General features: G+C 52.6%; 1 protein-coding gene across 10 annotated transcripts in view; it reads right to left on the minus strand.

The window, feature by feature from the left end:
* Positions 1 to 26,288, minus strand: part of TRAPPC9 (trafficking protein particle complex subunit 9) — a 390,153-nt gene that overhangs the window by 85,001 nt on the left and 278,864 nt on the right. For all 10 annotated transcript variants that reach the window (XR_014057689.1, XR_014057688.1, XR_014057687.1 and 7 more), the window contains 2 exons: positions 19,631 to 19,784; positions 5,351 to 5,441 (listed from right to left, as the gene is read on the minus strand). Coding sequence is in view for 7 of the 10 variants with exons in the window: in XM_081504121.1 (XP_081360247.1) it covers positions 5,351 to 5,441; positions 19,631 to 19,784 (245 nt within the window). In the remaining 3 variants the exon portion in view is untranslated. The remainder of the gene's footprint in view (positions 1 to 5,350; positions 5,442 to 19,630; positions 19,785 to 26,288) is intronic.

Raw genomic sequence — 26,288 nt, forward strand, 5'->3', positions numbered from 1 at the left:
ATGTCCATCAAGTCGGTGATGCCATCCAACCATCTCATCCTCTGTCAGCCCCTTCTCTTCCCGCCTTCAATCTTTCCCAGCATCAGGGTCTTTGCCAATGAGTCAGTTCTTTGCATCAGATGGCCAAAGTATTGGAGCTTCAAATTCAGCATCAGTCCTTCCAATGAATATTCAGGACTGATTTCCTTTAGGATGGACTGGTTTGATCTCCCTGTGGTTCAAGGGACTCTCAAGAGTCTTCTCCAACACCACAGGTCAAAAGCATCAATTCTTCGGTGATCAGCTTTCTTTATAGTCCAACTCTCACATCCATACATGACTTACTGGAAAAACCACAGCTTTGACTAGACAGACCTATGTTGGCAAAGTAATGGCTCTGCTTTTTAATATGCTGTCTACGTTGGTCATAGCTTTTCTTCCAAGGAGCAAGCGTCTTTTAATTTCACGGCTGCAGTCACCATCTGCAGTGATTTTGGAGCCCCCCAAAATAAAAGTTTGTCATTGTTTCCATTGTTTCCCCATCTATTTGCCATGAAGTGATGGGACTGGATGCCATGATCTTTGTTTTCTGAATGTTGAGTTTTAAGCCAACTTTTTCACTCTCCTCTTTTACTTTTATCAAGAAGCTCTTTACTTTTTCTTGGCTTTCTGCCATAAGGGTGGTGTCATCTGCATATCTGAGGTTATTTATATTTCTCCCAGAAATCTTGATTCCAGCTTGTGCTTCCTCTAGCCCAGTGTTTCTCATGATGTACTCTGCATATAAGTTAAATAAGCAAGGTGACAATACACAACCTTGACGTACTCCTTTCCCTGTTTGTAACAAGTCTGTTTTTCCATGTCCAGTTCTAACTGCTGCTTCCTAACCTGCATACGGATTTCTCAGGAGGCAGGTAAGGTGGTCTGGCATTCCCATCTCTTTAAAAATTTTCCACAGTTTGCTGTGATCCATACAGTCAAAGGCTTTGGCGTAGTCAATAAAGAAGAAGATGTTTTTCTGAAACTCTTGCTTTTTTGATGATCCAACGGATGTTGGCAATTTGATCTCTGATTCCTCTGCCTTTTCTAAATCCAGCTTGAACATCTGGAAGTTCACGGTTCACGTACTGTTGTAGCCTGGCTCAGAGAATTTTGAGCATTAGTTTGCTAGCATGTGAGATGAGTACAATTGTGCAGTAGTTTGAACATTCTTTGGCATTGCCTTTCTTTGGGATGAAAGATGAACTCTCCAGGTCAGTAGGTGCCCAATATGCTACTGGAGAAGAGTGGAGAAATAACACCGGAAAGAATGAAGAGACGGAGCCAAAGCAAAAACAACGCCCAGTTGTGGATGTGACTGGTGAAGGAAGTAAAGTCCAATGCAAAGAACAACATTGCATAGGAACCTGGAATGTTAGGTCCATGAATCAAGGCAAATTGGAAGTGATCAAATAGGAGATGGCAAGAGTCAACATCAACATTTTAGGAATCAGTGAACTAAAATGGACGGGAACAGGTGAATTTAACTCAGATGACCATTATATCTACTACTGTGGGCAAGAATCCCTTAGAAGAAATAGAGTGGCCCTCATAGTCAACAAGAGAGTCTGAAATGCAGTATTTGGGTGCAATCTCAAAAACAACAGAATGATCTCTGTTTCCAAGGCAAACCATTCAATATCACAGTAATCCAAGTCTATGCTCCAACGAGTAATGCTGAAGAAGTTGAAGTTGAATGGTTCTATGAAGACCTACAAGACCTTCTAGAACTAACACCCAATTTGTAACAGGGGGATGGTAATTACGACCTGAAGACTTGCACGGGTCAGAAAAACCACATAGAGAGTTTAGGCACAGTGGCTTGCTCCCCAAATATGAGGGCATGTGGTTCTCTGGGCACAGCAGTGGGAGGCCCCACACAAAGCGCCACCTGGCCGCTGTCTCCCAGACGGGCATTACCCTCGTGCCCACAAGTGCTTCCTGCACATCACAGCTCAGCACTGGGGCGGGGGCTTACTTGGTGATTATCTGGAGGACGTGCACTGAAAGCATCCCCTCCACAGTGTAGCTGACACCTGACCGCAATCCAGAGGCACAGACTAGGCGCTGTGCATCTGAGAAGCCATGATGAGGAGAGCGCTCGCTGTCAGCTGGGGAGGGAGATGGGGCAGAGCCGTGGGACAATCAAATCAGTGTGAGAAACTGCTCAGTCCGTTAGTCACCACCACCCGGTATCCATGGAAACAACTGGAACCGGCCCTCAACACAGGCCGTCAGGAGGCCCGCTGGGCTCTGCCAGGCTCCCATCCTCGTGGGAGCGCAGCCTCTCCCAGCCCGCAGTTCTGCTCCCAGAGAACGGAGACAGGAGGCAGCCGGCTAGGGGTCCTGTCCCAGGCCCTCCCCAGCCCTGCCCTCTCTCTCGCCTTGCCCTGGGATGCTCTGCAGAAGGAATGCACACAGTCCTGGGGCCACCCCAGAATCCAGCCCAGAACCTGGCTCCCTCTCCTCCAGGACCCCCACACGACATCAATCCCGGTGGTCTCCACTGCCCCAGGCCCAGTCCACTCTGAGAGGGAAGGGACAGGCTCTCGCCGCATCACAGGCCTCTCCTCAAACCTTGCCCTTGCACCTCCAGTTTACAAATGGGAGACCCAGGCCCAGAGAACTTGCTGACTTGCCCAAGGACGGTGCCCCATGAGGAAGCAGCAGAGCCAGGACTGAGACGCGTGCTGGGTTCTGTCAACAGGCCCCCCTGTAACAGGTGATGCAGACACAGACGCTGTGCTCTTTGGCACCAGCCCACAAAACAGGAATAGTTTCAGGGTCTCCCTGTGGAGAGCGTGACCCCGAAACAAGAAGCTTTGTGTACAGCCAGTGCAGGTAACTTACGTAACAACAAACACCTCCAAAAAGCAGAAATATCCAGACACCAGAACAAGCAGTAAGTCAGCCCGCATCCACTTGATGAAATTATAACAAGGACTTGAACAGCAACTGTAAGGCGTGTTTTACACTTGAGAAATGGATGAAAAATACTTGTTTTCTCAAGTATATATATTAAAAAAAGGACACAGAGTACAAGAACGGTATGATCATCTCGGCGAACAAAATGTAAATTGGGGGATAGCAGAAAGACTCAGAAAGGCACAAAAAAGAAATGAAACAGTGGTTTGGGGGCGGAAGAGTGGAAAAAGATAATTTTTCTCCATTGAACTTTTTGGATTTGCTCTGCTTTTCTATAATGAGAATATATTGCTTTTGTGAAGTGAATGAATGGGAAGGTCAAGATTCCAGGGTAAGGAAACTTGCCTCTGAAAAACCAGTAGGGACAGCCCGGGTAATGCGGAAAGGAGCCAGTGACCCCAATACGTCGGCTCCATGGCACAGGTGACAGGGAGGGGGGAGGTGGCGTGCGCTGGGGCCAGGGATGATGACCCCACCCCAATGCAGACGGACGGTGCGCTGGGGAGGCCAGCCCGGGGCAGGAGGGGGGCAGACGAAACTCGCAGCCTTAACTCTGGGCTCCTGAGCTGGAACTACACTCTACAGGGTGGGAAAGTCACCTCAGAAACTCGGGCTCCCACAACGCCCATGGCACCGTCAATGGTCAAGAGTCACACGTCCACTCGACAAAACAGCCCAAGAGCCTTAAACATTGCATGTCTTTTGACTTCATAACTCCAAAACGAGCAAGCTGAGGAAAATCAGAGAAAAATGCATGCAGACGGATGTTCCCCGGAAACTGCCAGACGTGGCGACAGTTAAATTAATCATGACACGGAACAGGGAGATATCATGAGGTGTTTCTGGGGTGTGCGGACCCTCAGAGACAGGACCCGGGCCACGCAGGCTGGCGCTGGGCGGGGCTGCCTGCCGTCGTAGGCGCGCCCATGAGACCTCCTGGAGGAAACGCCTTTGAGTCCTGGTCCTATGGGTAACAACTCATGCATCTTCTCCAGGATAAAATCCTTAATACCTGCACTGGTGTGCACATGACACGTGACAAGGAAAACACCTGTAAGGAGACCAACGCAAACCCAGCAAAGTGCCCCCACCCCCATCTCTGGAAGGAGTTCGACCCTGCAGGGCTCACTTCCAGTCAGCCAGTGCCTTGAGTCACTCCCTTCTTTTGACCAACTCAATGCCTTAATACACACTATGTGTCACTGGTTCCTAGAGCTGGATCCCTGGGGCCTGTCCAGGACAGGGGCAGGAGGGCTGGGTGTCCGACCCTCCTTGGCCGGTGCATCTGGTGGAAGTCGCTGTCTGAGCCCAGGTCACCGAGAGACAAGGCCCTGCGAGCTAGGAAAGTGAGGGACACCCTGAGAGGTGCAAACTGGGACACGTTCTGCAGAAACACCACCCACCTCCTCTCACTGGGGCTGGACCAGCGAGGCAGGCCGACACCGAGGAAGGAGCCCCCGGGTGTCGGGCGCAGTCCATTCACAGTTACCATGTCAGCGCCGCTCACCAGACCCCCAACAACCTTCACCTGTGGCAGTGGGGAGCCCAGGAGAGTGGGCAGCCCCGGGCAGCTCGAGGGGTTCTCACAAACTGAAGACCAGTGAGGGAACACCAGGGGGAGAGGTCTCTCTCCTCCAGCCCCTGGGGTAATTCTCCTGTGTCTCTAAAGAGCAAAACAGGGAGGTCAAGCTAACAAATTAACTGGAGGAAAGACCAGATACTGACTCACAACAGTTTCTGGGTTAAAGCAGAGAAAGAAGGCACATCCATGATTGTCTGCATCTGACCCAGCACAGAATACATGACAGGATCATTTCCAGAGAATAATACAGACTCTCATTTCAACCACAATTCTACATTTCAGTTGTTTCTCAACAAAATTTTTCCACTGCTATTTAGGAAGGCACAGACTGGGGTGAAAGTTCCAGGTGTGACAGGCAGTGAGCGTTCAAACACCTTGTTCTAAGTGCCACCTCCCAGCACTCTCTCGGGCAGAGTACCAGGGTGAGTTAGGGTGTTCACCAAACAGACTCAGAGCTTGTCCAGGCGAGAGGCCGAACCACCGCCTCGCCCCCTCCCACCACCCCATCACTCATCACACATCCACGCAGACACCGTAAGCGCCGCCGCGGAGGACGCGGGCTCTGCAGTAAGGGGATCCGAGGGCACGTCCATGTCGTCACCACGCCTGTGCTCAGAGGGCAGAAGCCTGGCCACTAGCCTGGTCACTAGCCTGTGCTGACCAGACACCCACGGACCGAGCTCAGGAGAGATGCAGATGTCCACGCAGTGGTGAGCTCCCCTCCTCACCCAGTTCCCCGAAGACCTTGGCACACACCACCAAATGCAAGCCCGCGAGTTCTGAGCAAAGGAGCACACGCACCCAGAGGTGACAGGCAGTACTCACCCCACAGCAGAGGAGCCAGCTGCAGGTGCTCCAAGACCAGCTGGTTCAGGAGTCCCTCCACACTTGCCTCGCCCGTGCGCTTCAGAGATGGGTGAGCGTCATTAAGGAAAACTCTGTAATTGCCGAGCCCGGAGGAGAAGTTCTAGAAGTTTCCCGACAGACAGGAAACTCTCCACAGCAGGTGAATGCCCCCGTCCTCTCAAGGGATGGTCAAATGTGTGGGAAACAGATATGTAGACATGTCAAGGGTCTCTCCCCTCTCCCCTGCTCTCTACCACCAAATCTGATAAATTGAGCTATTATGTGAAGAAGGGAAATCCACCCGGATAGGTTCAATCCAGCAGCAGTTCTTGCTGGGGGAAATAAAGAAGAGGGAAGGTTGTTTTTCCTAAAGAGCGTGCAAACTGTGGCTCACTGTTCAATACAGCCCAACGTGTTTCTCTACACGTGTCAGTTTCATGCTGCTTTCACGTCTGTCGCGTTATACATCTTGATTTAATTACACATATTATTACGAACGGGCTCACTTAGGCAAGTTCATAATCGAGGAAGTCATACTGCCTCTCAGCAAGTGGATGAAGAAATTGGGTTTAGAAGTGCAGGAAATAGATGTCTCCAAGGTGCTAGTATTAAACAGCCCGTGTGGTCCTCAGAAACCCAGCTGTAAACTGCTTTCCCTTTTCCTACATAAATGAAAGCCCCAGCATTTAAGCTGCAATCAAAAGGGAAGACTATAGCTTCTGACACTCTCTAGAGACCGGGAAAGTGGGGAGAATCCCATTACTTTCTTCCTTTAGCAAGTTAACTGCACTCAACAAACAGAGTGTGTCTGAAACGAGCCATGAATGGTGAGAAGCACTGAGCACGCTGAAATGACTGGACATGAACCTTAAACTTGGGAGGCTCACATACCAACGATGATGACAACGCAGGAACAGACCATTGCGCTTGTCCAGCCCGAGGACAGCCATATCAGGATGGAGCCAGGCAGGCAGAGTAGAACGGGCTGGGGTGGGCAGCAAGGGGCGCCAAGGCCCAGAGGGAATGAAGACCATAGTTCTGGGGTCCCTCCTGCCAGAGGGGCAGCCCAGTTCCCAAACAGCCCAGCTGAGCAGAGCATCCACGGAACGCTATTCAGACACAAGGGCTGCCTAAGAGGGCCAGCTGGCTGCACATGGCAGTGGGCCTGAGACTGGAGCTCAGGCCAAGCTGCTGGCATCCAGGGCATTCAGAAGCCCCTACCTACCTCTCCAGGCCTGCCACCGACCCCCACCCCAAGTCCTTCTTTGGCTACCTTGACCCTGTTTCCATTCTTCCAAAATACACGTGCCTTCTTGGAACTCCAGTCTCCACATTCTATGCTCTTTGCCCGGAAATGCTTTTCCCTGCCCTCTTCTGCCTCCTCACTATACTCATCCTTTAACTCTCATCTCAGACCTCGCCTCCTCCAGGAAGGCTTCCCTGAGCTGTCTCTGCTCCGAAGGCTCTCGGCAACCCCACTAGATGTGTGTGTCTCCCGTTGTCTGGCTTCACCACTGGCCTGTCAGTCGCGCAAGGGCAGAGCCCTCCTCCTGGCATCTGGACCAGTGCCCTAGTCACTGTGGCTGCTCCATGAGCACTGATGGCTAAATGCACGCTCGTGTGAGTCAGCATCCCAGGTAGGTGGTGCACGGGCCACGTGTGTGCACTCACTTTTTTTGGTCGTCTCTCCTGACTCTCTGGGGGTTATTTTCACTTATATGAAATTAAGACTTAAGAATATGGCAGGTTACTGCCTCTTGTTTTAAAAAAAAAAATCATGGCAGGCCTTTGAGGCTGATCACACATGGTGCTTGAAGAACAGAGATAGTGCCTGACGAACACGGCCAGGATACAGAGCTCTAAAATGATAGTTAGAAGAGCGAGTAAGCAAGTGAGTAATCACAAAGTTGCCAAGTGGCACTAGGGCTTTGGAAGCCATTCTAATATCATATTTCTGTATTAATTTGCTTTCGGACATGAGCCATAAAATTATACAGCTGAGCTAATAAAGCCAATTACCTGCATGGGCATCCCCCTCCCCTTTGGCCCCATAAGCCACCAAAACAGCGTTGTGTCTGAGCCTGGACACATGAACACAACTCTGGCTGACCAGTCAGCTACTGAGACCTTAATGAGCCACCCTCAGAGCCCAGATGACAATGTTATAGTGAGGACAGTGGACATGGCAGTGGCTGCTCTTTCTTAAATACATGGACTCTGGCATTCGGGGCAAGAGGTCAATAAAGAATGATGATGATGGTGATAATTCCTATCACTACTTCTGCTGCAAAGAGAGTACTTCCAAAGTGAGTCCCATGAGGGAGGCCCGGTGCTAAGTATTTAACATGGATCTTCTCAGTTTAAAAATACTCGCTATTTTCAAATTAAGGCTCGAGAATGTGGTGGGTATAAGACAGGGACTATTATTTCCATCTCAGAGATTAAAAACAAAACAAAACAAAACAGGCCCATGGGAATAAGGAGAAAGAGAACACAGCTAGGAAGTAGCAGGATTGAGTCCGTCCCACCCTAGAGCCCATGATATGGCTCCCACTTTCAGACACTTGGCTATAAACACTGCACTGACTCCTCACAGTAAACCTGGAAGCCGGGACCTGTGATCCCCTTAGCCCAGTGCTGAGTATTTAACATGGATCTTCTCAGTTTAAAAATACTCGCTATTTTCAAATTAAGGCTTGAGAATGTGGTGGGTATAAAACAGGGACTATTGTTTCCATCTCAGACATAAAAAAAAACAAAAACAAAAACAGGCCCATGGGAATAAGGAGAAAGAGAACACAGCTAGGAAGTGGCAGGAATGAGTCCATCCCACCCTGGAGCCCATGATATGGCTCCCACTTTCAAACACTTTGCTATAAACACTGCACTGACTCCTCACAGTAAACCTGGAAGCCGGGACCTGTGATCCCCACTTGATAAATGAAGACGCTCAGTGCACAGGGCCTGGGCACGGCCAGGACCCTGTCTGCTCCCAGCAGGAGCCTGGCTAGCCTCCTTCCTCCAGCCCAGAGGGCACTGTCCATGGTGCTGAAGAGCCTGACTTCCCTTTAAGCCAATCCTTGTCACCTGGGAAGGGCTTCCCCTCTGGCTCCCTGGTGAAGACTCTGCCTGCAATATAGGATATGCGGGATCAATCCCTGGGTCAGGAAGATCCCCTGGAGAAGAGCATCCCATGGATGAAAGAGCCTGGCGGGCTATGGTCCACGGGGTCACAAAAGAGTTGGACACAACTTAGCGACTAAAACAACAACAGTCACCTGAGACACCGCAATTAAGATTCCAAGTCAGTGGATGTGTTCTTGTCCCCAAGATCTACTTCTGCAGCAGGTGGACTGTGGGCCACTGCTGGTGCCAGCCAGGCTTTGCAAGTCTTCTAGCCACACCCATGAACACAAACCCACCAACAAACCCTGTGTACCCAGGACATAAGAAATCCCAAGTGCCCAGCTCAGTTCACCCAACACATGTTCGTTCTGCCTCTGGGGACTCCCACAGGTGACTTCTGGCTCTTCCAAGGAGCCACAAGGCCCCTTCACAGCGCCCTCTGTGCCTACAGCTTCTTGCCTCAGCCACAGCTGAGTTCCCTGGAGCCACCTCAGTTCACTCACGCCTCTCAGAGGCGGGGAGCCGAGAGGCCCAGGCTGGCCCTTGCTCAGTTTAAACTTCCACTGCTACCCTGTGCTCAAACTTGCCAGGCTCATGAGCGGGCAGCCCCAGAGTGGTCAGCATTGAGCGCCAGCAGGAGGTCCACAGGCCACTGCTCAGTGCTGGGCTCCCTGCCTAACTCCCCGGGTAGCACCAGCCACCCTGGGCCATGGGTATTTATGGCCACAACTCGAACAAGGCTGCGGTGAGCGCCTGGGGCCAAGGCCAGGCTTCCTGCCTCCAAGTCCTTAATTTAGAGCTGCAGGGCTGGGAGGCTGTACAAGTCAACTGAACAAGAGCTTCTCCAAGAGTGATGCAGCGACTTTAAGTGATGACAACCCTGGGCCACAGCTTATCGACCACTCACTCCTGCACCCTCAGGTTAGGGAGCCCCATGCTGAGTGCCCCAGCTGTGGGCCATGATCCCAGGCCAGGACAGCCAGCTTGCACCTCGTGCCCCTCCCCCACCAGCGAGAGGCAGAGGATGTGGCTCTTTGGGGACAGAGGGGACACGGAGGTGGCAGAAGTGACGCAGCCCAGCTCTCTCCGATGGTAGCATCTGTCAGTCCCTTCTTCAAGCCCAAAATCTGCTAGAAGAGAAAGGCTTACACGCTTCAAAACCAGAAAACAAGGAACAACAGATACACCATCACTTGGGAAGGGTGACTCCCCAGCTCAGAGAGGCCTTGTTCCGCGTCCTCACACACCAGGCTCAGAGCGGGGCCCCCGCACTGGTTCCCCAGTAAACCCGCAGAGTGCAGACAGGGTCAGGCAGCCTGCAGCCAAAGGGGAACCCCAACGCTCGTGGCTTCTCCACTTCAACTCCACACCCTTCAGAGGCCTGGCCAAGAGCCAAAGAGCAGCAGGGAGAGTGCAGGGCAGACCTGTACACCCTGGCCTCACAGGCCCTCCTGCCTCACTTCCAGGCACAGTGGGTGCAATCCCGCGGAGCCAGGGACGTCGTTGACGCCCCATGCCACCCGTGGCACAGAACCACGTGGACACCCCAAGCCAAACCAGGGGGCGGAGACGGGGGCAGGTGGTCATTCCAGCCTCCTAAACCGAATGTGATCACACTACCCCTAGCTGAAAACCCTTCAAGCGCCCTAGGGATAAAATCCCAGCTCCCTAGCAGGCTACGCCAACTTCTCCGTGAGTTTTCCCAGGCTGACCTCTCCCCCGCAGACCTGGAGGCCCCGGTGTGCACCAGCCAAGCTGAACCACTGGGACCAGTGACAACAGACGGGCTGTTTGCTGCCTCAGGGTCCTGACACCTGCACCCCCCAGCCTGGAACCCTCTTCGGCCTTGTCCTGCTGGTGACCACCACCCATCTCAAGCTTGAACTTCGCTTCATCTGGGATGTCCTCTGCAATCCACCCCCACCCCAGCAATCACCCCAGCTGGACTGCTATGGACAGACTCGCTTCATCTGGGACGTCTTCTGCGGTCCACCCCCGCCCCAGCAATCACCCCAGCTGGACAGCTATGGACAGACTCGCTTCATCTGGGACATCCTCTGCGACCCACCCCCGCCCCAGCAATCACCCCAGCCAGACCACTATGGACAGACCCTGTGCTCACGCCCAGGGTATGCATGTGCCCCCAAGAGCCTTCCTGCCCGTGGGCGGGCCTGGACCCACACCAGCGTGTCCATACCTGTGATGTGGGCTGCGGCAGCTGCTGGGGATGAAGACTGACCAAAGTGAGGTCCTCCCTACTTTAAGAAGCCCCGTCTATCATGCAAGGATCATAAGGTCCTCCCTACTTTAAGAAGCCCCGTCTATCATGCAAGGATCATATCTTAGGATTATTAGTGACCCATCATTGTTAATTACACCTAGTCAATATCTGTGCAGAGCTGTTTTGTTTACAAATGTCTCCACACACGTTGTCTTGGTTAATCTTCTATGTGTCATGGGAACCATGGATGTGTGTGTTTTGTCACTAAGTCCTGTCTGACTCTTTGCAACCCCATGGACTGTTGCCCCCTAGGCTCTGTCCATGGGAGTTTTCCAGGCAAGAATACTGGGGGGGTGGGGGGGGAGGGCTGCTACTTCCTTCTTTAGGGGATCTTCCCAATCCAGGGACTAAACTTGTGTCTCCTGCGTCTCCTGCATTAGCAAGCGGATTCTTTACCACAGAGCCACCAGGGAAGCCCGGGGACAATGGATATTTGCATTCAAATCTTAGAAAAACAGCTCCAGAGGCAAGGAAGGTGCAGAAACTTATAAAATATCTAGCCTCGCATTTTCTGCCAGCCCATTAGCAGTGAAATATTCGGTCACCGGCTACAGTCAAAGGACCCCGCAAAACCACAGAGCAGTTTTTGAGATCCTGCCTGTGTGTATGGGACTGAAGGTTACCACTAGTCAGTCTGACAGTCTAGAAAAACGACTGTTCATTCCATCAGCTCCTCCCGTGGGGAAGGTGCAGCCAGCTGGGAGAGGCCTGGGTCTCTCCCAGGAGAGGGAAGCATTGGACTCTGAACACCTGGCTGTCACACGTGGTCCACGAAGACCAGCCCTTGAGAGCAGCTGACGCAGGTGTCTCTACACTGACTCTGAGATGAGGATCCCGGAGTGGGGAGCCCCGTGAAGAGCAGGCCTGCACCACACCCCCCTCCCAGGAAGACATCCTGCCTGCGTCCCACACACCTGCTCTGGAGAGACACCCACAGGTGCAGTGACTTAGCCTGCCGCACTTCAGCTCCGATGAATTAGCAAATTGTCATAACTATGGATTACGCTAATGGAAAGACTGCTCTAGGTGATTAATGAGCCTCTTTCCCATGACTTTGTTTTCCAATTTGCATCATGAACTTTGAGAATGCCAATGCCGGGTGTTCTCGTCCCAGCAGGGGCGCCGGTGGCATCTGTGCTCAGCTCCCTGGATGGCCCATGAACTGCCAGGGAGAGTCTGCAGGGGATTCAGGGCCGCGGTCTTGCTGGGCGAGAAGAGTGGAGTCTCGGGGCAGAGGGCTGGCGAAAAGGAGGGAGCCCTGCAGTCAGCAGCATGCCAGAGGGATGCTCATCTCTCCAGCTTCATCTAGAAGATGGGGACAATTGGAAGCCGTCGTGGCAGAGACCAGGCCTTCTTCTGTTCTTCCCAGCACAGAGCTGGAGAGAGCACAGACTCTACAGCCAGAGAGCCGGCGCGAGTCCCAGCTCCACCACTTACGAGCCAAGTGACCCGGCGAAGGTAGGTCACCTCATAGGACCAAGGTTCTCTCATCTGTGGAATGTGGATAAAGACCGCTTCACTGGGTTTTTGTAAAAATTGAGTAAATCTATGTAAATTGCTCAGAACGGTGCTGGTGTCTAGTAAGGGCCATATGCTGCTAAGTCGCTTCAGTCGTGTCCGACTCTGTGCGACCTCATAGACGGCAGCCCACCAGGCTCCACCGTCCCTGGGATTCTCCAGGCAAGAATACTGGAGTGGGCTGCCGTTTCCTTCTCCAGAAGGGCCATATAGGTGTTAGCTATTACTTAAGTTCCATAAGTAATTTTATGCTCCTGTTAGATGCTCACAATCATTGTCACGCCACAAGCACACAGAACGTGTACAAGCCCAACAGGTGACCAATCACATAAGCACAGGGCACGTGGATTCGCATGCACGCTCACGCACACACAGGGAATCCTTCTGTGCACTCTAGGGCAGGAGCCCTTCCCCACTCTCCCAGGCTGGCCAAACTCTCTCCGTGTGCCTAACCCTGGTTCCTTTCAAAGTAACTTCAAGGCGTGCATATCCAGATTGGAGGTGGGGGGTGTCAAGGATCAAACATGTGTCCCTGCCACCTCCCTACCCTCATCCGCTGAAGGCTAAGCAGCCAGGGCAACTTTACAGCCTCAAAGGAAGGCTGGGAGCGGCGTCCCCACAACGAGGATCAAGCCTCTGAAGCCGTGATCACCCATAAACACCGACTCCCTAAGGACAGAGACGCGATGTGAGCCCACACTTGACTGAAGACAATCAAGGAATCAGCTGTGCTGAGGACAGGAGCTGCCTGTTTTAGAATCCATTTAGATAATACTGTGTCTCCTAACATGACTAGTAGGAAAACCTAGTGCACTGTCTTAAAGCAGTCTTATCTAAAAATACCTAATTTCTCTTGGGCGATGAGAAGACAGAGCTCCAACAGAAGTGTCTTTGAGAGTTAGCTAGGAGCCAGTTAGGGAGGCTGAGAGGCTATCTCAGGCAAATCAGTGCAAACAGCCTAACCTTCCTGTATCTTTATCATAAATACTATTTATTTATTTATTTGGCTGCACCGGGTCTTAGTTGCAGCATGTGAGATCTTTAGTTGTGTCATGTGGGATATAGTTCCCTGACCAGGGATCGAACCTGGGCCCCTTGCTTTGGGAATTCAGAGTCTTACCTGCTGGACCACCAGGGAAGTCTCATCTGCCTCTGGCTTTAAAGGAAGGAGGGCTTGGCTATCGAGTTTTCCTCACTGGTGGGAACACTGTCTTGGAAATTAAGAAGCTGGGTGTGGTTGTTTGCCAGGTCATCTGTCCTGGTGATGACCAACTACACTGAAGACATTGTGCTTAGAGTCGTATAGGGTTGTGATTGATGATCTTGTTCAGTCGCTAAGTCATGTCCAACTCTTTTCGACCCTACGGACTGCGGCACACCAGGCTCCTCTCTCCTTCAGTATCTCCTGGAGCCTGCTCAAACTCACGTCCATTGAGTCGGTGATGCCATCCAACCATCTCATCCTCTGTCATCCCCTTCTGCCTTCAATCTTTCCCAACATCAGGGTCTTTTTCATTGAGTCAGCTCTTCACATCAGGTGGCCAAAGTATTGGAGCTTCAACGTCAGTCCTTGCAAGGAATATTCAGGGTTAATTTCCTTTAGGACTGACTAGTAAAAACGGATGACAAATGTCAAAGACACTGTTGAGCTTCTGGGATTTACAGAGGGTGACCAAACATAGCCACTATCAGCAGCACAGCCTGGGGCCAGCCCCAAGAAGACAGTCTCTCTGGGCACACGACCCTGCTCTATATACCTCTGCTTCCCATTACTTAAACCTACATGCCCTGAGAATCCCACAGAGGCATTCCAGCCCCCAGTCTGCTGCTGATTCTTAGGCACCTAAAGCCCAGTTTGCCACTGGGCTCCTTGAGCCTCTGCCTCACCCTCAAGCAGCCAGATGATTACAAATAACCTCCAGACAGAAGGCGGGAGACACGTGCTTATCAGCCCACCTGGCAGAGACCCAGCCCAGATGGTCCAGGCCACCAGGCTCGGGATCAGCAGAGCTGGCACCCAGGTCTTGTCGGAAAACCTATCCGGGGTTGGATTCTGCTAGGTCAATAGGCAACTCACCAACTCTGAAATGCTCTCTGAAGGGAGGTTTGCAACAAAAACAGGAAAATGAGAAGGGGTGCTGACACCAGGCTTGCTCCAAGTGTCTCCTACAGCTGTTTCCCTCGCAGACCGTCTGTACAGCACTGCCCCCTGGAAAGGGAGCCAGGCTTCAGCTAGACGAGTCACACTGGCTGCAAACTCCCTTCACGTTCACGGCACTCAGTTTCGTGCAACCAAGCTGATGACCGTTCGGCTGCATCAATGAAACAGAAACCATCCATTCACCAAATGGGTTCCTTCCCTCCATGCTGAGGATTACACGTGGCATTGGGGTGGGCAAGAGAGCACACATCCAGGCTCCATCGGGCAAAGTCCATTCCAGGCTGAGTTCTTGCTCACCGCAGTGTCCTGGTACCTGGCACAAACGCCAGCACATGAAGGTCATCAGGGGACAGCTGCTGATAGGACCTGACCTCAAGAACAGCACAGCTGGGCCAGGGAGACAGTCTCGGGAGGAAAAACTTTCCTGTGCTCTGGAAGCACTATCCCAAATAGGCGTTGAGCACTGAGGGTTGCAGGAGCCCAGAGATGGGGTGGTTCCAGCTGGAGGTTTATGGGAGAGGTTGCAGAGAGGGCTCTGGAGAAGAGCAGACATGTGAGGCCAAACATAAAGGGTGACCCACACCTGTGCCTACGTGACGCTTGTCTCTCCTCCTCTGAATGCCACGTGGAGAATGAAAGAAGATATGGTCAGCTTCCAAACATCCCAAACTAGATGCTCTGGGGGACTCCGACCCCGTTCAGGCACCCCCGGCAGACGTGGAGGTGGGGACGCCAGGGGCAGGTCTTTGGGGAGGCCTGGCCCAGCGTCCTCTGTCTGGGAGGAGCCTCACCTGGGGCCGGGGCCCCCCCGAGGTGAGCAGGAAGTAGGGGCTCAGCTGTGCTGACACCTTCCAGAGTCAGGAAGCATGGCTGCGCCTCGAGGGTGGGGCGTCACTCCAGGCTGACCTCAGTCAACAGGAAAGAACATGAGGTCTTGGATCCTGGCCGTCCAGCTCTGGGCCACATGTCAGGAGAGTCACTCAACTTCCAGAATTTGTGTATTTGTTTTTTTAAAGGGGTAGGTACTACCCAGCTTGTAGTTTTTAAGAAAAATGCTAGTATCCTGTCCAGCACCAGGCAGGGATCAGGTCAGGCTGCTATGCGGGAGACCCGGGTTCAATCCTTGGATCAAGAAGAACGCCTGGAGAAGGAAATGGCAACCCACTCGAATATTCTTGCCTGGAGAATCCCATGGACAGAGGAGCCTGGCGAGTTACAGTCCATGGGGTCGCAAAGAGTCGGACACGACTGAGTGACCAACACTTTCCCAGGGAATCAGAAGGGCAGGTATAATGGTTAGAACTGATCACAACTGCAGCCCCAGAGCACGTTCCCCCCCTGGACTGCCATCACCACCCCCACCTGATGAGGAGGAAAAGGGAGCAGAGAGGTTAGGCTGAGGCGGGGAGGGGCCGGGTGGGGTGGGGTGGGGTGGGAGCGCCCGCTGGTCTGCGACTGCTCTGCTGTCTGGTGTCCCTTCCGCATTCCCGTGGACAACACACCGAGCGACTCAACACACGGGAGCTGCGCACGTGGTGGTTTTCATAGCCATGGTGATAAGAGACATGATACACAAGGCTTCAGAAAAGAGAGAGGGATCATAAATCTAAAAGAGCAGTATTCAATGTGTTAGCTCACTTGCCCGGGCCCAGGGCCAGCGTGTAAACTGCTAAACCAGTGAGCTTCAGGGCTGAAAACACTGTGAGGCCCCTGGTGCTCACAGCCCACGATGGCCAACCGCCCCCCACCCTCTGCTCCGCATGAGGCCATCCTGTCCCCACAGAGGGCGGTCTCCCAACAACTCCCCAGGCAGCCTGCGGGGACCCTTGAGCCGCGCTGGCTCTTGGCCAGTTAGCAGGCTCCAGGCTCTGTGCAGGAAAGCCTGCCCTGGACCTGCGGCAGCCAAGGGGGGTTGGGCAGGGGGGAGGGATGGAGTTGGGAGTTTGGGGTTGAAAGATGCAAACTATCATACAGAGGATGGATGAACAAGAAGGTCCTCCTGTACGGCACAGGGAACTGTATGCGGTGTCCTGGGATAAACCAGAATGGAAAAGATACAAGAAAGAATGCATGTATTGATATCCCTGAGTCACTTTGCTCTACAGCAGAGATTAAACATGACATTGTAGACCAATTAGACATCAACAACAACAAAAATAAATAAATAAACACTGATGCCTGCCCTGTATGTTTCACAGAGCAGATAAAGCAGGGCTGGGGTTTCCTGGGCAGGACGGACAATGCCTCCTCTCCCCTCACCAACCCTGTCTCTCTCACGGCCTGCAGAGAGGCCAGCCCGACTCCTCAGCACCACCTGGGAGACCTGCTGCCCTAGCCTGCGCTCTGTACAACCCGCCGCAGGGGACGACTCGGGTCCATCGTGCATGTCGGGTCTGGAACATGCAAGCAGGTCAGTGCCCCGCACAGGAAAGCTCCATCTTATCCCACGAGGGCTGCACCATGAGCATCCACCTCTGCGTCTGCCCGCCCCCAGGCTGGGGGTAGCTCCAGGGCTCAGCGCGTGAAAACAAGGCACACAGGTGATGAGCCGGGTACAGAGCGCGAGCCCCCGGTGTCCCCTCGGCTCTCCTGGGTGTAGCAGGTATTCTCTAGACAGGGGTGCACACACCTACTGCCAGAGCCACAGTTTCCTTTGAGACGTGTCTATCCAGCCATACACGCTTACATATGGGCCATTTTTCTCACCGTGGATGGGTGTCAGATTAGGCTCGACATTTTTATGAAGTCTAAATATTGAGAAAATATCAAAATGCATAATGAAATAATCAGGCAATTCCATCTTTGGTCTTTGCATCTGCTTGGATTTAGGTTTACAATAGCAAAAGTGTGCTCTTCGTCCCATGCCAGATGTCATTACCAGACAGGAGGGGAGCGGGGAGGGAAGGGGTGTCCGCAATGTTAATTCTCTTCACTCGAATTCGCCCATGGGGACGGCCTTCCAATCAGTAAAGCTAGAAGACAGGTGTGCCTGGCACCTGGTGGGCATCCAATAAGGATTTGCTTGCATGAATTATCAATCGAAACGCAAAATAGGGAAGTCAGTTTCTTTAAAGAATCAAAGCTGAGAGAAACCCCAAAGCATTTTGGTACATTTTCAATAACAGTTTTCAAAGAACGTGAGTGTTTTGATGGTCACCATATCCTACTAGGAGGCAAGGGCCACGGGCTCGAGCGGGGCTGATGGTTCAGTACCAGCTCCCCCTGTTTCTCCACAGGAACGTGGAGGCAGCTGCATCATCAAGATGGGTGAGACACGCCCAGGACCAGGGGGGCCACCAGGCGGGGAAGCACCCAGGAAGCCATGCTCGCAGGTGTTGCTGTGTGTCCTGGCTCCCAGCGAGGCCCAGTCTCTGTGGGTCCCGTGATGAGACCCCCTTCCCTCTGGGTCCCCCAAGCACACTGCGCCCTCCTCCCCAGGTGCAGGCTGGATCACGCCCAGCCCAGTGGGCCTGGCTCTTCAGGAGCTCCTGGGGGAAGCTAAGGCTCTGAGAAGGGGGCAGGGCCTCCCTGCTCACACAGGGACCCCACGAGGACCCCACACAGGAGGTGCGGAGCCTCCACAACCCAGAGGGACCTCTCCTGGCTCCAGCGTCAGGACGCTGACACCAGGGCTGAGCGCTGACCGCCTGCTTCGTCCCCACGCCTCCATCCCCTCAAGGGGTCAGGAGCGCTTTCAGGCCCCCCCGTGGGGGCCGGGACCAGCAGGTGAAAGCTGCACTGGCCACCCCGCCCAAGCAGGTCCTCGGTAACCCTAACCCTGCTCACTCAACCAGCGCCAGCTGACTAGACCCTGACTCTGCTGAGACGCGGGGCATCTCAGGAAGGGTAACTCCGTGGTCCCCAACATTTTACTTCTCTCTGCAAGGAAGACAAACGCCTAACCCCACGACGTGCACCCGGCTCCCTCCATGAGTCCCCAGATGCTCTATTTTTAGCATCTGGTTCCCAAGCCTTCCATCTACAGCGCTTTTTCACAAGCTCCTTGGAGACAGGGGTCTGGTCTCCCAAGCCCAAATTCACATGAGCTGGCGTGATGGAAGTGGACTTGGTCCTGGAAACCGTGCCTCCTGCAGCCTGAGGATGTTTCCAGAAACCAGGAAGATGGTCTGGAATGATCTGAGACCACATGACAGGCTGCAGCCATCTCATTTCTACAGCATCAGTGTGTGAACAAGATATTAGTAAATAACAGACAGTCCCCTCAGAGTTGCTTCTTCCTGGGAAGACGCTCTAAGAGAACGATCCTCTCGCACCCTGAGCACTGTGGGGCATTTCCCACCCTTGTCCCCTTGACAAGCTTCTACTTATCCTTAAAAAGCCCATGCTAATGTCACCTCCTCTGTGAAGCCTTCCCTGATTGCTCTACACCCAGCAGCTTCATCCTCTAATGAAGCACTTGGTCCAATGCTCTGTTCCTGTTGCTGTTTAGTCCCTAGGTCGTGTCCAACTCTTGCAATCCCATAGACAGCAGCACACCAGGCTCCTCTGTCCATGGGATTTGCCATGCATCTAATCCTCAGACGACTTCCACCCCTTTCAAGACCACGAAACCACATGAGGCCTCATCTCTGCATCTCTACCTCTCAGGTGGCTCACCATACACCTGACCCAAAGCAGGCACTTGGTGACGACTGCTGAAGAAATACAGAACCAAGGGAACCTGGGGTTTCTCCAGATTCCCACTCATCCAACTGAGTGTCGACTATGAGCCAGGCATTGCTCCGAAGCTCAGGGCAGGGCCAACTGTTTTATGAAACTGACCTTTATGACACAGTCCTCCCAAACTGCTCCCATCCCAGGTTTTTAAAAATGGCATCCCTGTGCCTTGCTAAGCTGTTCAACCCAATTTCAGCTTCCCTGACAACCACATCCTGCATTCAACCATCAGTGAGTGGAAGCCCTCCAGTCCAGCCATGACAGGTGGCCATTAGAACTTGTCACTAACACGGATCTGAATGCTGACAAGAAACAGGCGACTCAAGCCGAGAGCAGCCCCCGCCCCAAGCAGGCCCTTCCCCATCTTCCCTCCTGGGGCCCTGGACCTGGTGAGAGGTGAGAAAATGTCTGCTTTCTGTCCGGATCTCCCTGCCAGGCCACTCCTGAGTTACTTGTGCCCAGCATTCACTAGCTGACCCCTCTGGGAAAAGGATATGATGGTCCAGTGGATGTCCAGCTTGCTATTGATCTCCAGGCCTCGGGCTTCCTGCCTTTCCTCCTCCAGTTGTTTGGAATTTGCAAACTGCCCCTTATCTGCAGGGGATTCTGGGAAACTCTCGAAGTTGAACTTGTCCACTTGAATGGCCATTCTAAGAGAAAGGGAAACACAGCAGAGAATGAATCAGGAGGGCAATTTCTTCTGCAGGCTCTGGGGGAATCAGCACATGCCAGCATGAGACAGGAGAATGAATCATTATCGTTAGTAATTCATAACGGATTCGTTCCAAGAAAATGAAATAATTGACTCCCAGGGTAGCATTGGCTTCAGAGCTGGTTCAACACAGTTTAGCACCAAAGACAGAGTCAGAGAGTCCAACCTCAGAAAGAAATCTGGATTCTGGAACAGGATAAAGTGGACAGGAACCAAAGGGAAAATCGCAGAGACGGCTGGCAATTACTCAGCCCCGAGGCCCCAAAAGCCCAGTAGGAACTGCAGGCTCAACACAGAGCCCTGCCTGCCATCTCAAACTTCATCCTCCGCCAGACTAGCTTGTTCATATACGCTGCGCCCAGCCAGCCATATGCTGTGCCCCACCAGCCACACGGTACCCCAGCAGCCGCATAGCACCCCACCTGCCCACTTGCAGCCCCCGTGCCCAGAACCCCCTCCTTCAGGTTTCTGCCCAAGTCTCGCACCCTCGGTGTCCACACTCTCAACCTTCGGGCAATTTCCATCCCAAAACTCAGCTTCTGTGCCCACGGCTCCCCACGTGGGAACACTCTCCGCCTGACCTGTGGCACAGCTGGAGTCTTTCATCCTTTAGATCAGAGCTTCAGAAAGGCCTTCCTAGACCACCTCTCTGCAGCAGCTTTCTCTCTCACCCGCCCTTGCCTTCTCCGGGGCAGCATTCAATCTATTTCTGCTACACCATGTACCACGAGCTGCAAATATTTACTTCTGGATTTGTGAGCTGTCTATGAATCCTATCAGAATTCAGCTCCCTGAGGGCAGAGATCCTCTTGTCTTGTTTAGCAGTGTTTCCCAGGCCCAGAGTTGTGCCTGCTTGGCACACTGCAGGAACCAGTTCAAAGAAGAAATGAACAGTGCATTAAGATCTTTCCCTAATATCCTAAAGGAAATCAATCCTGACTATGCATTGAAAGGACTGATGCTGAACCTGAAACTCCAATACTTTGGCCACCTGATGCGAAGAGCCGACTCACTGGAAAAGACCTTGATGCTGGGAAAGATTGAGGGCAGGAGAAGGGGGCTACAGAGGATGAGATGGTTGGATGGCATCACCGACTCAATGGACATGAGTGAGCAAACTCCGGGAGAGAGTAAAGGACAGGGAAGCCTGTTGTGCTGCAGTTCATGGAGTGACAAAGAGTCAGATACGACTGAGCAACTAAACAATACCCCAGGCCACTGCTGCCTGCCCCCATACCTGCATCCACATTCAGCTGTGTCTCCTGGTGAGACAGCACCTGGTCTGTAGGAGGCAGTCAGGCTCTAACCACCTGCAGCCTCTACTCTCTTGCCCATGGTCCTGACATGCACACAGCCAGGAGCTGGCTGGGTCTCACTGATGTTTGAAATCCTACCTGTTGGCACAAAGTCAGGCACAGAGTAGGTACTCAACAAAAAAGTGCTACATGGAGGGATGTAGAGAGAAGGGGAGAAAGGGCAGCTCCTTCGTGTCAGGCCCTCAAGATGACTGCCAGTCAACAGATAACAGTAGGCATTTTCTTTTAATTCATAGTCTGTGCTATGGCCAAAATATTCCCCAGAACCCCAGCAGGCACTAATGGGCCTTTGGAGATGTCTGTCTTTAACAAGCGGGAGCTGGTATTCAGGACATATAAATAGCAAAGTAAACCTAAGGAAGAGGCCTTGAGTGCTTGGAAAAAGCTACTGGGATATTGGTCAATGTGCGGCATTTGGCCGAGAGCGTGACAGTTAAGGGTCGGCCGCCCCAGAGTTAGAGGCACTTCAGTGTAAGCGCAGAAACAGTGTACTTCAGGGCAAGGATCATGTTCAAAAAATTACCTTTTCACCATTCTTTTCTGATTACAAAAGCAGATAGGCTTACTGTAAAAAAGCTGGAAAACAGAGACCAGCATACAAAAGAAAAAGTACTCAGAATCTTATACTCTTACAGTTGATATATTGATTACATAGTCTTTTTTCCTAAATATTTTTATTTTAATGTAACATAAATCATTATATATGTATATGTGTAACTCATAAAAGTGTTAAATGTATGCACACACACATACGTATACACATAATTTTAAGACTTACTTTATCCTTTTAATATGTGATGAACAATTTCACGTCGTTAAAGATTAGTCTGCAGAATATTCTATCACATGGCTGTATCATAATTTTAACAGTTCCCTTATTTTTCATACTCTCAGGCATTTTGCATTCTTTAAAAAAAAATATTGGTGAAAAAAAACATAACCACCATCTTTGTGCTTAAATTTCCTCTCTGCATTTACGGTTGTCTGTGAGATTCTACGGAGAAGGCAATGGCACCCCACTCCAGTACTCCTGCCTGGAAAATCCCATGGACGGAGGAGCCTGGTAGGCTACAGTCCATGGGGTCGCTAAGAGTCGGACACGACTGAGCGACTTCACTTTCACGTTTCCCTTTCATGCACTGGAGAAGGAAATGGCAACCCACTCCAGTATTCTTGCCTGGAGAATCCCAGGGACGGCGGAGCCTGGTGGGCTGCCGTCTATGGGGTTGCACAGAGTCGGACACGACTGAAGCGACTTAGCAGCAGCAGCAGTGAGATTCTAGAGGTGGAATTACTGATGTGCGGGTATGAAAGCCTTTTAGGCTCAGAGGCAGAGAACAAGTCCCTTCTCAAGGAGGTTCTCCCCGAGCACGTGTCCGCGACAGAGCAGGGGGGGCCTCTCCACACCCTGGCCAATACTGATGATGATTGATTTTCAAATCTATGCCAGTAAAAGGCAAACTGCTGCTTCACTGATGTTTCAGTCTGCAGGTCTGAACTACTCCTGAGGCTGACAGCTTCTTCAGGAGTTGCTCAGTCATCTCTTTCTTCCCTGTGGGTACAGCTGGAGTGCCTCGAATTCCCACCGAGCAGAACTGCTTCCTACTCCCTCGCTTCCAAGCTAGCCTGAAGCAAACTAGTGCTCTCTTCAAACCAAAGGTCAGAATACATCCTAAGTTTCACTAAAGAGGCCAAACTCAGTCTCATCATCTGATAACTCAAAAGGAACCAGTAACTGTCACCTGGCAGGCGGGCATGGACGCGTCCCGACACCAGGCTCTCTTCTGGCCAAATGCAAAGTGGGGAGAGAGGCCCACTCTCAGAAGACTTGTGATCAGAATAGATCAGAATGCACACTGACCACTGGGATTATATCTGTGTGACTGCCTGGGCCGGCAGGGCGGGGGGGAGTAGAGTGGGGGGAAGCTCTTTCAAACAATTTCTGACTGAGTCTAAGCATCACATTACATCACCCACCTCCACCCTTAAGAAATGCACAGCCAGGTGTGCCCAGAAAATAGCAGAGGGGAAAAAAATGAAATGCAACAAACGCTTATCACGTGCCCAGCCTGGGCTAGGTGTTTTAAATACACATTCATCTCTTTATGACGGCGGCTTAAGGATGCTGTGATGTGCTTCCTTTCACAGATGCGATAAAGCTCTATGAGCGAAAGCCACCTGCCCAAAGGCACAGAGCTGGCAGCCCCACTGGGAGCCTGCGCTCAGACAGGGCCACCCTGATTTTTGCTTTCTCTGGCTCTCCCTTGCTTAGGCCGAGGAATAAAAGGAAATGATCTTTGCTCCTCTTGTTTTCAGAGCTGGTGGAGGATACAGACCTGATGACTGCAGAGCCCGCCATCCACAGGAACCACCCCACTCCCCAAATTTACAACATGGTCCCCCCTCCAGCAGCCCCAGGACACGCCATGCAGTTGAGTGTCTCAAAGGTGGCACCCTCCTTCTGCACAATGATGGGATCGAGGCACAGGAAGTTGAGTGACTCACCTACTGGGCACCCAGCCTAGAATCCTGCAGCCAGGACAGCAACTCTGAGACCCGAGGAGTACTCTACATCTCTGTCGACCTGGACCTTGGGCACAGCCCTGAGCTTCACCACCTGCCTCCTTCATGCCCTCCAGAAAGGGGCTGAAAGCCAGGCCCGGGCACACACAGCATCGCATACATGGAGGCCACTGTCAGGGTGATTCGTCCCGCCCACACGCAGGGAGGCTGAGGAGCCGGGCAGTTAAGGAAGTGACCCAAGCTGCTCACGCAAGAGCTTCGGCCCCGAATGCAGTTCTGACGCTGACCCATGATCCCAGCGCATTCTGCAGCCTCCTCTCCAGACACTCCCCATAGCTATTCGATTCTGTTCATCTTTGCCGAATCGGAGGGAAGTAAAACCAATACTACTATGGAATGCCAATTTTTATGTTTAATTTTATGGCCAAATGTGACAATAATAGTCAAGAGTTGGCACTAAAAAAAGGTGCTGTGATTTCTGAAGAGTCTATAAAAAAAAGCAGTGGTTTTTTTTTAAAAATACCGTATCATATGATTCAGCCTTTGAACAGCTGATAACCTCGCCAGGGAAGTCATAATGATGACATTTAAATACAAATCAAGCAGTCGGATTTTAGAAGGACTATCCACGTATAATTAAATTGAACTTTCATTGGGAGATAATTGATAGTTATAAGACAGTATTCTAAATTTATGTAGTGCATCCTTCGGGAGTCTGTTTGACTATGCAGAACACCAGCCTAGTCTCTGGTTTATAATGAAGTACTATCCAAGTGGAAGGGAGGAGGCCGGCCTTCTGCAGTCATTCATCCTCAGTGAGAAGAACTTTGGGGCAGACGTCAACACTGACTCCTGGCTCACACCCAAGACGATCATTTTCTTGTTAAGCCTCGTAGATCAGTTACGGTTTCAAAGAAAGCGTCCTTGTTATCATTTTTAATTGAAGAGAAGATACACTGTGTTATACAAATCAAAGCACCATCAGGGATCGCACCAAACACGAGAGTGGCAGCACCCACAGGCGCCCGACACTTGCCTCACGGCCACCGTCCACCTCCATCCTCAGGGCGGCCCTGTAGGGTCACAGGGAGGGCAGACAGGCCACAGGACTCCTAACCTGGCCTGGGGGGCCCATGGCAGGCGAGCATGGAGGTGGGGGTCTGGAGAGGCATCCTTGCCCCCGAAGCTCCAGGCACACACCTGGCAGATGCAGCTAAGTGCCAGGCATTGGACGGGGTCAGGGCAGCTCAGACATGGTGGGTGCCCGGGGGCAGGGGCTCCCCCTCTCACTGCCCCCACCCAGGCTGGGATCCACTCGGAGGGGGAAGGCTGAGCGGATGCCGGCGTCCGACAGGTCCCAGCCCCCTTTGCTCTGTCTCAAGGTGCTCCATTTGTCCAGGTCTCCAGTTCCTCACCTGTGAGCTGGAGGTGGTTGAAGGCCTGCCCACCTCTTGATGGGCTTTCTGTGAGTTCAGCCAAGGCAAGGGTGGGGCCTGGAGGGGCTCCCAGGCAACCTCGGCCTCTTGCTGGAGAGACAGCTTCTCCAAAGAGTGACCGTGTGGTGTGAGTGCGGGCAAGGGGCCAGCCGGTTCTGCAAGAGGACAGGACCAGAGGTCCACGTGGTGTCCCTGTCACTCTCCCTGTGCACATGCTCCCCAGCCGTCCACACGGGGACCCCAGGACCCAGCCCCCACTTCAAGAGGGGTGAGCTGAGGGAGAGCAGACCTCTTACCCGTGAGGACCTGCTCTCCCGGGGCCCTCGCCCGAAAGGCTGCCCTGGCCAGTTCTCACGACTTCCTCCAGGGAACCCTGACTCCATGGCACCCCGAAGACCCAGTCTCTCTGCCTCCCACCCCACCTTCCAGGCTGGCTGGGGCACCTCCCTCTGTCACTGTGCCCCAACGTCCCCAGCGCCCTGTCCACCTCCTCCCTGAGGGCAGCCAGACTCCGCTGACCCCTCTCCAGCCCACGGCTGCTTCCACCACAGCCAGACGCGCAGCCTCCGAGTCCCCCCGTGAACCCAACATCTCCTGCATAAAACTGATACGTGTTTATCCTGTATTAGAGGACCACAAACGAAGCGACGCATCTCATGTCCAGAGACACCAGCTCTCAAGTGTCAGCAGTGTCTCCTTCCATCTCAGCCAACGTTTCGGTGGAAGCACAATCCCCTTTCCTTGCATTTCTGCAGATGAACGACTACTTGGGGGCCTGTAAGTAGTGTCCTCCGCACAGAAGACAGTGCTTAATAAAATGAGATTTACTCTTAATGCCATCGAGCTACTGGCTGCTCCCCCACAACCTGCGGGAAGCAGACTGAGGGCTGGATCCCTGCTTCCAAGGGTCACCTTTAATTGATTTCTCTCTGCTCGGCCTCCTGTGGGAGGAGTCTTCCATCTAAGCAGGGCTGGCTGGCCTCCCGGATCCCAGCCATGAGGCGGGAAGGGGTGGAATGAACGCCCCAGCGGGCGGGGAGTTCAAGCTTGACTCTGCTCTTGACGGGACGTGGGGCCCAGGGTGGGTCACTGAATGAAGTATCTCCTCCAGGATGGAAGACTGTGTGGACGGAGGAGCAAAGGCTCTGCAGCCACCCAGACCTGGAT

Source organism: Giraffa tippelskirchi, chromosome 6 (genome assembly GCF_054371585.1).
Source record: "Giraffa tippelskirchi isolate mGirTip1 chromosome 6, T2T-mGirTip1v1.2.pri, whole genome shotgun sequence".
Taxonomy (NCBI): Eukaryota; Metazoa; Chordata; class Mammalia; order Artiodactyla; family Giraffidae; genus Giraffa; species Giraffa tippelskirchi.